The sequence below is a fragment of the Nelumbo lutea genome, chromosome 4, assembly GCF_056320005.1.
Source record: "Nelumbo lutea isolate HS-2025 chromosome 4, American lotus-T2T, whole genome shotgun sequence".
Classification (NCBI taxonomy): domain Eukaryota; kingdom Viridiplantae; phylum Streptophyta; class Magnoliopsida; order Proteales; family Nelumbonaceae; genus Nelumbo; species Nelumbo lutea.
In genome coordinates, this window is record NC_142687.1 from 53,983,872 (window position 1) to 53,999,454 (window position 15,583).

At 39.5% G+C, this 15,583-nt stretch overlaps 1 protein-coding gene across 6 annotated transcripts in view; it reads left to right on the forward strand.

The window, feature by feature from the left end:
- The window catches only part of AFH14 (Formin Homology 14), an 89,675-nt gene that overhangs the window by 33,181 nt on the left and 40,911 nt on the right, over positions 1-15,583 (forward strand). For all 6 annotated transcript variants that reach the window (XR_016113236.1, XR_016113237.1, XR_016113238.1 and 3 more), the window contains 2 exons: positions 267-338; positions 4,315-4,413. Coding sequence is in view for 2 of the 6 variants with exons in the window: in XM_088986070.1 (XP_088842196.1) it covers positions 267-338; positions 4,315-4,413 (171 nt within the window). In the remaining 4 variants the exon portion in view is untranslated. The remainder of the gene's footprint in view (positions 1-266; positions 339-4,314; positions 4,414-15,583) is intronic.

Sequence of the window (15,583 nt, forward strand, 5' to 3'; positions counted from 1 at the left end):
TTTACTTAATGGTTGGAGATGGGTTTATTCTGATTCAGCCTGATTCATTGATAGCATTAATTTCAATGGAAGAAACCCATTTTAATTGTTGGGGTTTCCCAACTGTTGTTATAACACTTTGAATTATCTGGTTCTGCACATTTTATTTTATGTTTCAGAATGGACTAAGAAGATATTCTAGAATGCTTTTACTGAACCATGATAAAACCTCAAATTTATTTGTGGCTCAACATAATTCTTTTTCTTTTTGTGTTATTTCTTGTCAGATTGAGTTACGGAGAGCAAATAATTGTGAAATAATGCTTACGAAAATAAAAATGCCTCTTCCGGATATGATAGTAAGTTTATCTTTCCTTCATTTCTTTTTTTTGGGGATCAATAACAGAAGCATTTCATTAAAAGATAGGAATCAAGTACAAAGTTGGCGGGAGGTTAACTCTCTTAACTCTCCCCCAAAGAAGAAAAAAATTACAATGTAGCCCAAAGCAACTGATTTCTTCTCACCCCTTGTTTGGCAAGTGCATCTGCAGAACAATTAGCACATCTTTTTATCCACTACAATCTCACCTCCATACCCTGAGGCAGCCACTTGAAGTGTCTTTGTTCATTAATGCATGCCCACATGCCATCACCCTCCTTCCCTTATCATCCTATTACCAGTTTGGACTCTCCTTCAATGATCAATTTGTTGACATTTAGTTCCTTAGCCCTTTTTACACCCTGAACCAAAGCCATGATTTCAGCTCGCAATGAATCCCTGACACCAATTGTGCCTGAAAATAGAGCTATGATTGAACCTTCCCCGTCCAATAGCTCCACCAATCCCTGATGGCACAGGGTTACCTTCACTGCTGCTGTCAAAGTTTAACTTGATAAAACCTGCACATCGCGGAGTCCGTAATGGATGAACAACACTTGTACTTGGAGATGAGGCTGCCACTTCTTTCTAGTTGTTCAGCAAAGTCTCTATGTGAATGTCATCAAATATCTTCACTGTTCAATTTTGTAGAACAATGAACTTTTAATGCAATTAGTTGCCTGTGTTTATTTTCTAGGTTTGTTGCATGGATGTGTACATTAGGCATTTAAGAATAGTGGGGTCAAATTAGTTGCTTGCACTTTTTTATTGTTTACCATGAAGCTGAATCATTGGCTTATAATGATGTATGCATGCATGAACCCTTGGGGATGATTCATTTCTTCAGCTTTGTGCATTTAGTGCCGAATGTTGAATTGAACTATATCCAAGCATTCAGTTGTAGTTGTAGTGTTTTAATTTTGCATCACATTGTTCATTGATTGATTTCCTAAGTTTGGAGTACATATTGTAACTTGAAGTCTTATTCTGTCACTATTTGTTTACAAGATTATTGGTGAGGTTGTGGGTCCTTTACACATTAATTTGAAGTCTTTTGTTTTAAAAGGTGTGGGAGGCATATGCCTGGAGGCGTGCCTCTAGGTGAGGCATTCTCAAAATGTCCTGAGGTGCATGCTGGAGGCATGATTTATGATTCCTCTAAGGTGTATGCATCAGGTGCATGAGGTGTACAACTTGAACGCCTTTTACATGAGGTATATGCCTCATAGGCTTCATGTACAAGATCAATAGAGGATTCTGATGTGTAGGAATAGGGTATAGAGGAGGTTTTTGACCAGGACGAGGAGATAGGGTTGGATGAAATGAAACACATACAAGTAACATTCACGAACAGAGAGGTTGAGGTGAGTAAGATGTTGGGATTGTTTTTCGGGGGTGGAGAAGAGGCTGCAAGAAAGGTGTTCAAAGAGTTGGAGAGGGATAAGGAATGGAGAAGAGGGTCCATAATGGGGTTAGTGTTTTTGCAAGGGAGGAGTCTCAAGGTAGTTTGGGGGTTGCTGAAGGGTGGGTGAGAAAGTTGAAAGAAGGGGAGTTGAGTTTAAGACATTTGAGAAGAACGCAGTTCTAGAGTTGGAAAGGATTAACAAGAGGCCTGAAGAAGTGAAGGGTTGTAAGAAGAGTATTAATTTAGTGAAGCGATTTAAAAGGCATAAAAATCAGCATGCTATTCCTGTTTCGAATGCCTTTTCCAGGTTGGAAGTAGGGTGTTTGGGATGGAGCCTTTGAAAAAAGTTGAAGAAACCGAAAAAGTGTCGAAGAAAGTTAGCAAGTCTCTGACTTTTGCTGTGGAAGAAGCTGGATATTGTAGTTGAGCTTCAGTTGGTGAGTGTTGGTGATCGAAGATTTTGTCAGTGTATGACAGGTTTCTTATTAGTAGGCAGGGATAATTGTTTGCTTTCTTGTGCCACCTGTTGCCCTTCCTTATCTATTATGGTCCTTGTTCAATAGTTCCTTTTTCTGTTGCAAACTCTGGAACAAGAAGCACCCTGTTTATTTTTCCTATTTCCTACTCTTCTTTCTTTACCCACCTCTTTGCCTAATGAACCATTGTTTATGATATTACCACTTTTTAATTTCTTCCTTTCCCCCTTTCTTCCCCAATATTATCATCCAAACAATTGATTAACTTCTTCCCCTTAGTTAATGTCCCCTCTCCTTGCTATACATTCGTAATGTGTCCCAATGTGTTTTTTTTTTCTCTCTCTCCATCAAACTTCCCCCACATACCTTCTGCTTAGAGCCTTCTGAAGCCAGATAACTGTTAAAACAAGGCTGCATACAGCAACCCTGTAACGTCTCCACTGTTAAAACAAGCGCATTACTTAAACCATTCATTAACAAATTGTACTTCAAGTCAGATACGATGCTGTGGTCATTTTCCTTCAATTGACCTGTTGAAACTTCGTTGAGTTCTGGAATTTTTGAACTTGCAATCACCATACGATGTGTCTCTCTTTCAATCTTGTTCAGACCTCTGATACCTTGTTTTGTGATCTGTAATCTCTATTAGATGGATAAAAATTGAGTAGTAAAAGAACGAAAGAGGAGAGGATAGAAAACTAGAATAGGAGAGAAAATTAGTTTCTACATGCATCCTACTTCCAAGTGAAGAGACTGCCCTCTTTTTATGATTTTGGAGTTGAATGACACAACTGCTCTATTGCCTACTACTAGACACTATAAACATAATGCTTCTAACATTCTCAAAAGGCTTATTCTTTAGTCCATGTCAGGAAAGGACCCATACTCCAAAAAACAAAAAACCAAAATACAGGTCGGAAATTGTGTAGAACAACTAACTGTGAATAGGGAACCAGTGAAGCCAGTGAAGAAACTCCCACAGTGGACTGAAGTCTTTTATCGAAAAATAGTCCAAAACTTGTATTTATAATGTACCATAACAACTTCCTCGTCTCACAAGAATACAGGTCGGAAATTGTGTAGAACAACTAACTGTGAATAGGGAACCAGTGAAGAAACTCCTACAGTGGACTGAAGTCTTTTATCGAAAAATAGTCCAAAACTTGTATTTATAATGTACCATTACAACTTCCTCGTCTCACAAGAATACCCAAAATAATAGTTTTGGTTTCCAAATAGGAAATTAACCAAATGGATGTATGTGTATTCCTTCGTTCTTTTGTATACAAGATTTATGTGCATTCCTTTGAATTCAAGGCACTATGAACAACATGCTTTTTATTATTGAAAATATGATAATCCTACCTCCCATAGTATTCCAAGCTTATATTAGAATTCCATTGCCTCCTAGAACCATTCACTTAGACCTTCTAAATCTCATAAAACCTAATTATTCAGAAATTCTAGATTCTTGAAAATGAACATGCCCTTTCATATTTGAACCTCGTATTCTTCATTTAATGGTGTTTTGAAACTAGGTCCTCAACCTTTCTTTGGTTTCCTCATCCTTCATCATACTAGTTTTTTTTAGCATCTTGGTAGCTCTGTATAGGATCATTTTATCCTTGTGGCCTTTTGAATCTCTTCATTGCACCATAAGAGTTTCTAAGAATTTATTGGTACAATTACTTATTGTTTTCTTAAAAATGATGGATATGTTCTGTTATTTAGGTTTCTTATTTTGTCTACATTTTGTGGCTTTGAATCTTTTCTTAATGTCATGGATCATCATCATATGCAACTGCATTTCACATAATATTTTTTGCATAGAGGCTATGCATGCATTTTTACATACAAGCAATATATTATTTACCTAGTTTCTCTATTTACTTTATTTACCAAGGTGTAAATCTGGTAGTGGCATTGAGCATTTGATTGCACAAGTTTCTCTATTTACTTTATTTACCAAGGTGTTCACTTGTTTTATTATCATGGGAATTTAAGTTTGTCATAGATATTTTTTTTCTTATGGCTTGATGGTTGCATAATTTGCTTTGTTCATGTTTAATCACCAGAATGCAGTTTTGGCTTTGGATTCATCTATTCTAGACATTGATCAGGTTGAGAATCTAATCAAATTTTGTCCTACAAAAGAAGAAATGGAAATGCTGAAGGTATGCTATTTTTGGATTGTTAGTATTTAATGTCTTATTTAGTGTTATTTTAAAATTTTTTCTTGTTGAAATCTGTTTTAGGAATTGCTTAGAAAGGACTTTCTTATCAATGGCTCATTTGTCTTTGCAATTTTATGATTTTGACCTTTTTGCATAACATGAGTATTTTGTAGATTGAGCTATAGAGACAGTGAGATCTAGCCGCAGGGCTACTTTTGTACTTTTACTTTTCTTTGTTGTATAACTATTCTTTGTACTTTCTTTTGTACATACACTAAGGGCAGATTTGTCCTTTTACCTTTTTATTGCAAATATATCTTTTAGGGTGTCGATTGACACAAGTTGTCACACCCATCAAATCTGTTGTCTCTTTCTTTCTCTCTTTCTAAACTCTCGACTTGACTCTATCATGGTATCAGAGCAGGTCATGACCTGATCTTCACATAACACCTCGTTGAACATCTTGGCCACTACTGGTTCAAGAACTCTCTAATAGTATTTGAGAAGTTCTTGAGTGTCTTAATCTTCTTCCTAGATTGGCTACAAATCTTTTTCTTGGACTGTTGTGCCATCGAATTCACCTTTTTCCTTAGATCTCTTTATAGAGACATCGAATCAGCCTGAAATTTTAGATCTGGTGTCGCCCAGAGCAGATCTACTGAATCTCTTTGGTTTGGTTTGGATCGGTTTTGTTTTTGAGGGTTTTTGATCCACTCTTCAGTTCGATAGAACTATACAATTGCCTTTTTTGGACATCAACTGAAAGGTATTCTCCTTTTCTTTCTCTGGTTTGAATTTTTTTGGTTTTTGGAAGTGTGTATTGTTGCCTTCTGTCTTCCAATGGCATCATAAAGGATGGAAGTTCTTCCTATTAGGTTCAATGGTACGAACTACGCATTATGGAAGTTCAACTTTCAGTTCCATGTCGAAACAAAGGGTCTTTGAGGATATTTAAATGGATCTGTATCTAAACCTGATGACTCTGACATTAAGGGACTTAATCAGTGACAATGCAAAAATTGCGTTGTGGATTCTAGGTTCGGTCGAAACTGATATTGTTATCCCTATGAGAGGGTTCATGACAAGTTGACAACCTATTAGATGTATTAATATCTTGAGAAAGTTTATCAACAATCGAACACCTCTAAACAGTATCAGATAGAGGTTGACATCTTCTCATATTATCAGGGAAACAGGAAAGTCTAGGAATATTATGCCGGATTCATCAACCTTTGGACAAAATATGAGTTAGTTCACATGGGAAAGGATCCTTCAGATGTTGTGTGAAGTACATGAAGGAACACATTGACAGGAGGAAAATTATGCATTTCCTAATGCATCTAAGGCCTGAGTTTGAACTTGTACGATCTAATATCCTTGGAGAGATTTTGAGAGCAGAAACTAGATTGACTACACAGACTACACTGGATGGAAGGAAAGATTCCAACATTGATGCCGTCTTCCTGGAAACTAAACCAAAAGGGAAGAAGGATTTCTCTAAGATATAGTGTTATGAATGTAAGGAGTATGGGCACATTGTCTCCCATTGTAATAAGAAGAACACATGCACCTATTACAAGTAGGTTGGCCACATTATCACTGAATGCCCTACTCGACTTCAGAAAGATAGTGGATCAAATCAGAAGAAAGGAAACTACAAGGTCTATTAGATTGCTATAGATGGTTCAAATGCCTCCTCTATTACTTCTGTAGTTGGTCAAAGTCAAAACTACACCTCCGACGGCATGTCTGAAGAACGGATTCGACAACTCATGTCCTCGGTCATCTCTTCAACCTTCTTTGCTATTGGCCTGTCTGGTAAGTCACCAACTTATCGCCCTTCACCGAACCAGCTCTAGTATATTGACTCAGGATCCTCTAACCATATGATAGGGGCCACTCTCAATCAGTATCCTAAACCCCATCTTCCCAATAGACATATTATCACTACAAATGGTGAAAAACTGGACATACTTGGCTGTGATGATTTGTATTTATCTACTACTAAATCATCTCCGTTTCATTTATCTAAAACTTTATTTGTACCTAAGCTTACCACCAATTTGATTTATGTTGGCCAACTTGTAGAGGAAGGTAACAATGTCAAATTCACTTTTGATGATTGTTTGATATAGGAGCGGCAAATTGGGGAGGTTAAGAGGAAGGGGTGTAGACTATTTGCTTTGGAATTTGAGAATAATAAGACTATTGATTCTACGTCGTATTTGCTTTCTACTACTTCTAGCTCTAGATCTTTTAACTGTAATAATGATTGGCATTTATGGCATAAATGCCTTGGCCTTCCATTTTCTAAGAAACTTGATCAGTTGTTTGCTTCTAGTAGTTTACCTGTTTCTACTATTTCCTTCAGGAATGTGAATAAAGATTGCATCACTTATGGTTTATGTAAGAGTCATATTTTACCTTTTCCTTCTCATTCTATGCATGCATCAGTTCCTTTTTATTTAAGACAGTGATGTCTAGTCGTCTCCAGTTGTCTCACGACTGGGATACGTGCTTTATAACCTTTATTGATGACTGCACTCATTTCAGTTGGGCTTATTTTCTTCGAAAGAAATCTAAAGTGTACACTGTATTTAAACACTTCCACACCTATGTTACTAACCAATTTGATGCTTGAATCTATGCGCTACGATTAGATTTAGAGGGAGAGTTTATTGATGGGGATTTCCAAAATTACTTGAAACAACATGGATTTTAACCCCAAAAATCCTATCCAGGCACCCCACAACAAAACAGGGTATCAAAAAGGAAGAATAGGCATATCTTGAGTGTAGTTAGAACTCTTCTAGAGGATTTCCATGTACCCTCTTGGTTTTGGGTGGTGGCGGCAAACATTGTTGTGTATCTCATAAATTGTTTTCCATCATCTGTTTTGAATAACTCTTCTCCTTTTCAATCTCTCTTTCACAAACCCCTAGACCTATCCATGCTCAGGGTCTTTGGTTGTGCTTGTTTTATCCACCTTCCACCTCATGAATGCACAAAGTTAACTACACAAGCAACTTTGTGTGCCTTTATGGGGTATAGTTCTGATCTTAAAAGGTTCCTTTGCTATGATCCTTCAGTTTGTCGGCTTAGAATTTCTCGTAATGTAGTTTTTCTTGAAAGTGTATCCTTTTTTGAACATATTGTAAAATTCCCAACTCCTATTTCCTTGTCGCACAGTTTTGATTCTACAGGTACCTTAGATATTCCATATTCACCTCCGCAACAACTTCAAACCTACTTCAAGAAGCAACAACCTTTTTCATTCTCCATTCCCCCTGCTTTGCCTCTAGTTGCTGATCTGGTTACTCCAACTGCCTCAATAAGTGTACTTGACCTTCCTCCTGAACCCACTGCTTTCATTTTACGTCGTTCCTCTAGAATTTCTTGCCCACCTAACCGTTATGGTTTTTCACTAGACCATAGCTCCTTTTCCGCTGTTGTATCTACCAAAAACATTCCTAGATCTTACCAGTAGGTTGTAGCAGAACCCACTGAAAAGATTCCATGGACTCTGAGATTCAAACCCTTCTTGAGAATGACACCTGGGACCTGGTCAAAGCTCCACCTGAGACATCTCTTATAGGAAGTCAATGGATCTACTCTGTGAAACTAAAATCTGATGGAAGCCTAGACAGATACAAAGCTAGTCTGGTTGCACAAGGCTACAAACAGGAATATGGGATAAACTATGAGGAGACTTTGCTCTTGTAGCCAAAATGATCGCTGTACAACTTCTGATGGCTGTATTTGCAATCAAATAGTGAACAATACATCAGATGGATGTCAAGAATGCTTTTCTCCATGGGGAGTTGAAAGAGACAGTTTATATGAAGCTCCCTCCAGGATATTGTACAGACCCGCAACTTGTTTTTTGTCTGAAGAAGTCACTTTATGGCTTGAAACAAGCTCCTAGGCCTGGTTTGAGAAGTTCAGATCTGTCATCACTTATGCTCTCTTTATCCAGAGTCTTGATTATTCTTTATTCATCTTAAGGCGGAAGCAAGGAGTAACGATATTACTCCTTTATGTCGATGATATACTCATTATAGGGGATGACACAGAAGGAATTGCTAGGCTACAACAGTTACTTAGTGAGGCACCCTGTCACACGGATAATTAGATATGTGCGAGGCACCCTGTCACATGGGATAATCTTCTCTTCCTCATCCCCTGTTAATCTTATGGCTTATGTAGATGCTGATTGGGTTGGATGTCATGACACCCGATGGTCCACTATTGGCTGGTGTGTATTCTTAGGCAACTCTCTTATCTCATGGAAGTGCAAGAAACAAGCTACTGTGTCCAAATCTTCCATTGAAGCTGAATACAGGGCTATATCCTCTGTTTGTAGTGAGATCATATGGCTTTGGGCTCTTCTATTTGAAATACTTAATGAGCCATCATCGTCTGTTCCTCTCTATGCAGACAATATCAGTGCAATTAAAATTGCTTCCAACCTCGTCTTCCATGAGCGTACCAAAGACATAGAAGTTGATTGCCACTTCATCCGCAATCTCCTTCTTGAGGGTATTATATCTCTTCCTCATGTCTCCTCCGGGCTCCAACTAGAAGACCTATTGACTAAAGCAATGACTTGGGTTCGACATCTATTTCTCATGGATAAACTGATGATTATTCCTAGCCATCGGTTTGAGGGGGAGTGTAGAGACAATGAGATCTAGCCGTAGGGCTATTTTTGTACTTTTACTTTTCTTTGTTGTATACCTATTCTTTGTACTCTCTTTCTTTTGTACACTAAGGGTGTCGACTGACACAAGGTGTCACAACCACCAAATCTGTTGTCTCTTTCTTTCTCTGTTTCTGAACTCTTGAGTTGACTCTGACATGGGCTTGTATGGCAGCTATTAGGTGGTGGTCTGAGCCAACTTGGTTCTTTTAAGTCACTCCTGTTGATTTGTTTTCGTTGTATTTTTTTAACTTTCTTTTTCATTCTTCCCCTAGTGTGGAGCTTTGGCTTGAATTCATCTTTTCTTTTAATTCAATATATTTTATTTTGTGATAAAAGCCAAGAGTGTGCATATAAGCTTCTTGTATATGCAACTTGGTGTGGGTTGACCCACATGGAAAGCCTAGAAGCTATGTTTGGTGGAAAACACATAAAGACAGAATATCCTTTAGTGAATCTAGTAAATCAACTTTCCAATGAAACTAGTTAGTAGCTTCTTCAAAGCTTCTCAGTCCACACAACTCAATCAAAACTGAAGCCCTCCCAAATAGGCTCTGATTTTGGTCTGGGTTTGACTGGGCTTCTCCAGAAATTGGTTGGTGAAAATTGGGTTCCACTTGACCCAATTTTGAATTGGTTGGGTTTTGGCAACCCTTCTATATTTTATATGATATTTTATGATATTTTATTTTATAATTTTAATTGCTTTTATGAAGGTATTTTATTAGGATGAATGAATGGACAACATTACCAAATAGGGGGTTCTCGAAGGCGGCTCATAGAATTAGGAATGTAATGTCACATTAGCTACTATGCAATTGAGAAAAAAAGAGATTCCTTCCCCCCAAAGAATTATAATTTCTTTTCCATAATGCCATCTTTTTTGCAAATTTCCTAATCTATCATAAAAAACTTCTAATTCTCCCTCTTGTAAATTTATCCAAGCAGAAAAGGTTGTCCCCAAGTTTAATCTGAAATTGGAAGATCTCTCAAAGTAAAAAATAATCTCTTTTAAATTCCTCCACTAAAACTCATTTCCTTCATCACATAAAATGCTGATATCATTTGTAAAAAGTAAAGGGTCACAACCACTTCCTATCTCCCCACTCTCCACCCTCTTTTATGATCACTTTGCTTAGCGCATTAGCCACTACAATGAAAAGCAAAGGAGAGAAATGGTCCCCTTGGCTCAAATCCCTTAGTTAGAAAGAATCCCTTGAGACTTTGTTAATTAGGATAGAGTAATGACAAGAGTTGACACATCCTGTAATCCATTTCCTCCATGTATCTCCAAATCCCCATTTGTCCAAAGTCTCTTGAAGGAACTCCTAGTTCACAAAATCATAAGCTTTTTCCAAGTCTAGTTTGCAAATTATACCTTTTTCCCCTTTTTTCTTTTTTTTTCCTCTACACATTCATTTGCGATTAGAATTTGGTCTATTTCTCTCCCCCAAACAAAAGCTCCTTGGTTTTGTGAAATCGCACAAGGCAACACCTTGCTCAATCTCCTTCAAAGGACCTTTGCTATGATTTTATAAAGGCTTCCCATCAGACTTATTGTTCTAAAATCCTTTGGGTGCAAGGCTTCTTTCTTTTTAGGGATTACTTCAATAAAAGTGGCATTTACACCCAGATTTACTTCACCTCTAGCAAAAATGTCATTGAAGATTTCCAACCAAGGTTTTTAAAACTGGCCTGGGGAGGGAACCATTCTGGGGACTAGTTCCTGGGTTGAACGGTCCGACCATTCAGTTTTTGACCACTCAGGTCGATGATTCAATGGTTTGACTGCTCGGGTCAGCGGGTCGCTAATCAAATAAACGATTTTTGGCCAAAAAGCGGTTTTAGGGTGAAACAGAACGGGTTACCTGACCGGTTCCTGGGTTTTCTGGTCTGACCATCTGGTCTGGTCTAGCCTTGAAAACCATGCTTCCAACAAGTCAAACTTGATTATTTCCTAGAATTTTTGGTAGAAATCCAATGTAAAACCATCTAGGCCTAGTGCTTTTGAATTGTCCATTGAGAAAACTACTTCTTTTATCTCCTCCAAGGTGAATCTACCTTTCGGAAACACCTTTTGAGATACAGGCAATCTAACCCAAATACCCAATCCACCTTAGGCAAAAGATCTCTTTACTCCTTATATCTTTCAAGGATGCCTTTGAAGTAATTCACAAAAACTCTTAATTTCCTCTTCCCATGTTAAGATTTCTCCTTGAAATTCCACACTATGGATAAGATTTTTCTTTCTTCTTTCATTTGCTAGAGAATGGAAAAATCTTATGTTCCTACCTCCTTCTAGAGGCCACATACACCGTAGTATTTGTCTTCAAAGTTCTCCCATATTTCTCTTTTAAATCCCATCTTTCTTTCCTTTCCTCTTCTATTAGCGATCTCAAGGACTCTTTCTCATCGAATTCCTTTATTATACGGTGGATCAAATCCTTCTTGTCCTCCAATCTCCCAATGATCTCCGTATTCTTTCTTTTAGTCTCTTTAGCTTTTTGGCAAATCTCACTCCCTTTTCTGTTGCGTAAATTCCACTTTCCTCCCACCACTCCTTAATTTTTGCCAAAACCTAGGGGTCTTCTAGCCACATATTATCAAATCTAAACGGGGTTGGTCCTCCTGCAAACCTCTCTTGCCCTAAAATTATAGGGCAATGGTCAGAATTCATTCAAGGTAGACCTTTGAACACCAAATCAGCCCACATCTCTTCCCAGTCCATCGAGAACAGAAATCTGTCCAACTTTGAGCACACTTTACCCTACTTTTATCTATAGCATTTTATTATAAAAAAGTGGATTTAATACAGAAGTATAAGAGGCATAAGCCTATTGTATAAAGCGTAATGGAGGCATACACCCCATATGCCTCTACACTGGAAGTGTACACCTCAATGTTGGAGGCTGATAGGCCCCCAATTAACTTTACGTATGCCAGGAAGGGGAAAGGTCAACTTTCGGCTAAGGGGGGAAATAATTGAACATGGGGGCAATTATGGCTGGAGGGAATAAGGAGAGTCCTGAGGCATTTATAGCTATGTTAGTTAGGAATAAGAAGAGTGTGGGCATTTATAACTTGGCCAGCTGGGCATTTATTGAGGGAGTCAGTTATGCTGTAAGAAGAGTATAAGAAGGGGCTTTGGGGGATGGGGGAGGGAGGCTTTTTGTTGAGTGAATAATACTGTGAGTGATTAGGAGAGCCGGCGGTCTCTCGAAGAACCGACCAACTGTTAATGTTCTTCTTTTCTTCTGAATGAATACCAGTTCCTTTGTTGATGTTCTAGTTGTGTGAATTCTACTGTGAGTCTGAGAATTGTGTGTCCAGTTTCTGGGACATAACAATGGTATCAGAGCCCGTCTTTCCTCGGCCATGGTGACAGCTAAGGAAGTGGCATCGCAAGTGGAGGATTTCGAAGAACGCTTGACTTCTCTTCATTCTGAATTTCGTGTGGAGATGGATGGCTTACGTAATGAGATTCAACGACTTGATTCAGAAAAGGTAGCAGCTGGACTTTCGAAGATCTCATCTCTGGAAGGAGGCATTCAAGATCTGGTAAGACGTTTTGATTTGCTGCTTTAGCAACAGACCTTTTCAGCTCCTTTGTCTACAACTGACATTGCTCCTCCTTTAGTCGCATCAAGTCGTGCAGATGACAAAGGGAAGAGTGCAGCTTTCCCGACGTCTTCTTCAATGTCGGTGTCAGAACATACTTTTGATTCACTTCCTCGGAAGTTGGAGTTACCTATTTTTGACAGGGAAAATCCAGACGACTGGCTTTTTCGCGCAGAGCGCTATTTTGAGATTAATGGCTTGCTTCCGGTGGAGCGTCTGCGTGCAGCCGTGGTCTGTTTAGAGGGTGATGCATTGGCGTGGTATTATTGGGAAGATGGTTGGCGACCTTTTCGTAGTTGGGTAGAATTCAAGGAGCTCCTCCTTGAACGTTTTCGATCCACTCAGGAGGGAAATTTTGCAGGAGCAACTTCTATCGTTACATCAATCCATTACTGTTAAGGAATATCGTTGCCAATTCGAGGTGCTCTCCGCTCCCTTACGTGACCTGTCGGAATTAGTCCTTGAAGCTGCCTTTGTTAATGGGTTGCGCCCAGATATCCAGGCCGAACTCCGACAGATGGAACTCGTTGGGTTGATCAGGAAAATGGTTGCGGCCTAGAAAATTGAGGAGAAGAATCAAGCCTTCTGGGCTTATCAATCAGGTTTATTTCCTCGTGGGCCCACAATGTCCCCCTTTGGAACTCACTTTAACTCACGGGTTTCGCAAGTACTACTTCTGCTGTCACCCGACCTGCACGTGCGGCGATTCCTCCATCATCAGTCCCTATTATTAAGGCCCCGCCTCCTGTTTCAAAAAGATGACCGATGAAGAGATGTAGCAGAAACGTGCGAAGGGTCTATGCTTCCGTTGTGACGAGAAATACAGTCCGAGACATCGTTGTGCTTAGAAATCACTTCAGGTTTTATGAGTTCAAAATGATGTGGAGGAAATTACTTCTGATGCGTCTAATTTGGACAACACTTCCGGGGACACTGAAATTGCTTCGGCTCCAGAATCAGCCGTGCTTTGTGTTTCGTCTCTTGTCGGATTGTGTGCGGCCAATTCCCTTAAGGTGCGTGGACGCATTTTGTCACGTGAGGTGGTCATATTGGTAGACTCGGGTGCATCCCACAACTTTATCTGCGAAGCTTTAGTGGAAGAATTGAAATTACCCCGCACTTCTACACACGAGTTTGGAGTTCAGATGGGGAATGGCGATGAGGTGAGAACTTCTGGAATCTGCCGTCAGGTTTGCCTCAAATTACCCGAATTGGATGTCATTGCTGATTTCTTTCCTTTAAAGTTGGGCTCTACGGGTGTCATTCTTGGTTTTCCTTGGTTAGCATCCCTCATGGACTCAGTGATGAATTGGGGCAACATGTCTATGAAGCTCAAATTGGGAGGTGTCCGTGTGAAATTGCAGGGCGACCCTTCTCTCAGTTCTTCTCAGGTATCTTTGCATGCTATGATGCGTAACTTACAACATGAGGGACAAGGGGTTTTGTTAGAACTAAAACAATTGCAGGTAGTGGATTCTTTGTTGAACTCTGTCTTGCCTACATTCCCTCCAATTTCCGCTTTACTAGATGAGTTCAAAGATGTTTTTGATATGCCTACGGGCTTACCCCCTACACGGGCTACAAAGCTTGCTATTGTCTTGCAGGAGGGTACTTCCCTTATCTCTGTTTGTCCTTATGGATACCCTCAGTTCCAGAAAGATGAAATTGAACGCCTTGTCTCTGAGATGCTGGCTGCGGGTATTATTCAGCCAAGTACAAGCCCCTACTCGAGCCCGGTCCTTTTAGTCAAGAAAAAAGACGAAAGTTGGCGTTTTTGTGTGGATTACAGAGCCCTTAACCGTGCTACGGTTCTGGATAAATTCCCCATTCCAGTTATCGAAGAACGTCTCGATGAGCTTCTTTGTGCTTCTATTTTCAGCAAAATTGATCTTAAATCGGGCTACCATTAGATTCGGGTTCGTAGTGAGGATATTCCCAAGATTTCATTTCGCACCCACGAGGGCCATTATGAATTCCTTGTCATGCCCTTCGGTCTACCAATGCGCCCTCGACTTTCCAGTCATTAATGAATACTGTCTTCCATGATCTCCTCCGTCGCTTTATGCTGGTATTTTTTGATGATATTCTGGTTTACAGTGCTTCCGAAGCTGCTCATTTGGATCATCTTCGACAGGTCTTCTCTGTGTTGCGCGCCCACCGTCTCTTTGCCAACTCAAAGAAATGTATCTTTACTCAGCCTAGCAATGAATACCTGGGTCATATTATTAGTGCGGCTGGTGTTTTTGCCGATCCTTCTAAAATCCAGGCCATGGTTGATTGGCTTCAATCATCTTCACTTAAAGCTCTTCGCGGTTTTCTGGGACTTACAGGCTATTATCGCCGTTTGGTGTGTAACTACAGTAAAATAGCATGGCCATTGACGCAACAACTTAAAAAGGATGCCTTCTCATGGAATGCGGAAGCTAAGAATGCATTTCAGGAGTTGAAACGGGCTATGACGACCGTACCTGTGTTGGCTATTTTGGATTTTTCCCAGCCCTTCTTGATCGAGATAGATGCATCCGGTGTAGGTCTCGGTGCGGTATTAATGTAGAATAATCGCTTTATAGCTTTTTACAATCACAAGCTTAGCTCGTTTGCACAGTCAAAATCTGTCTACGAGTGGGAATTAATGGCTATTGTCTTTGCCATTAAAAAATGGTGCCCCTATCTTCTTGGAAGACGCTTTATTGTTCGTACCGACCAACGTAGTCTTAAGTATCTGTTGGAGCAACGGGTTGTTGAAGGTGAGAATCATAAGTGGCTCTTTAAGCTTATGAATTATGATTTTGAGATTCAGTACAAACCAGGTACCGATAATACCATGGCTGACGCTCTCTCTAGAGTTCTTGC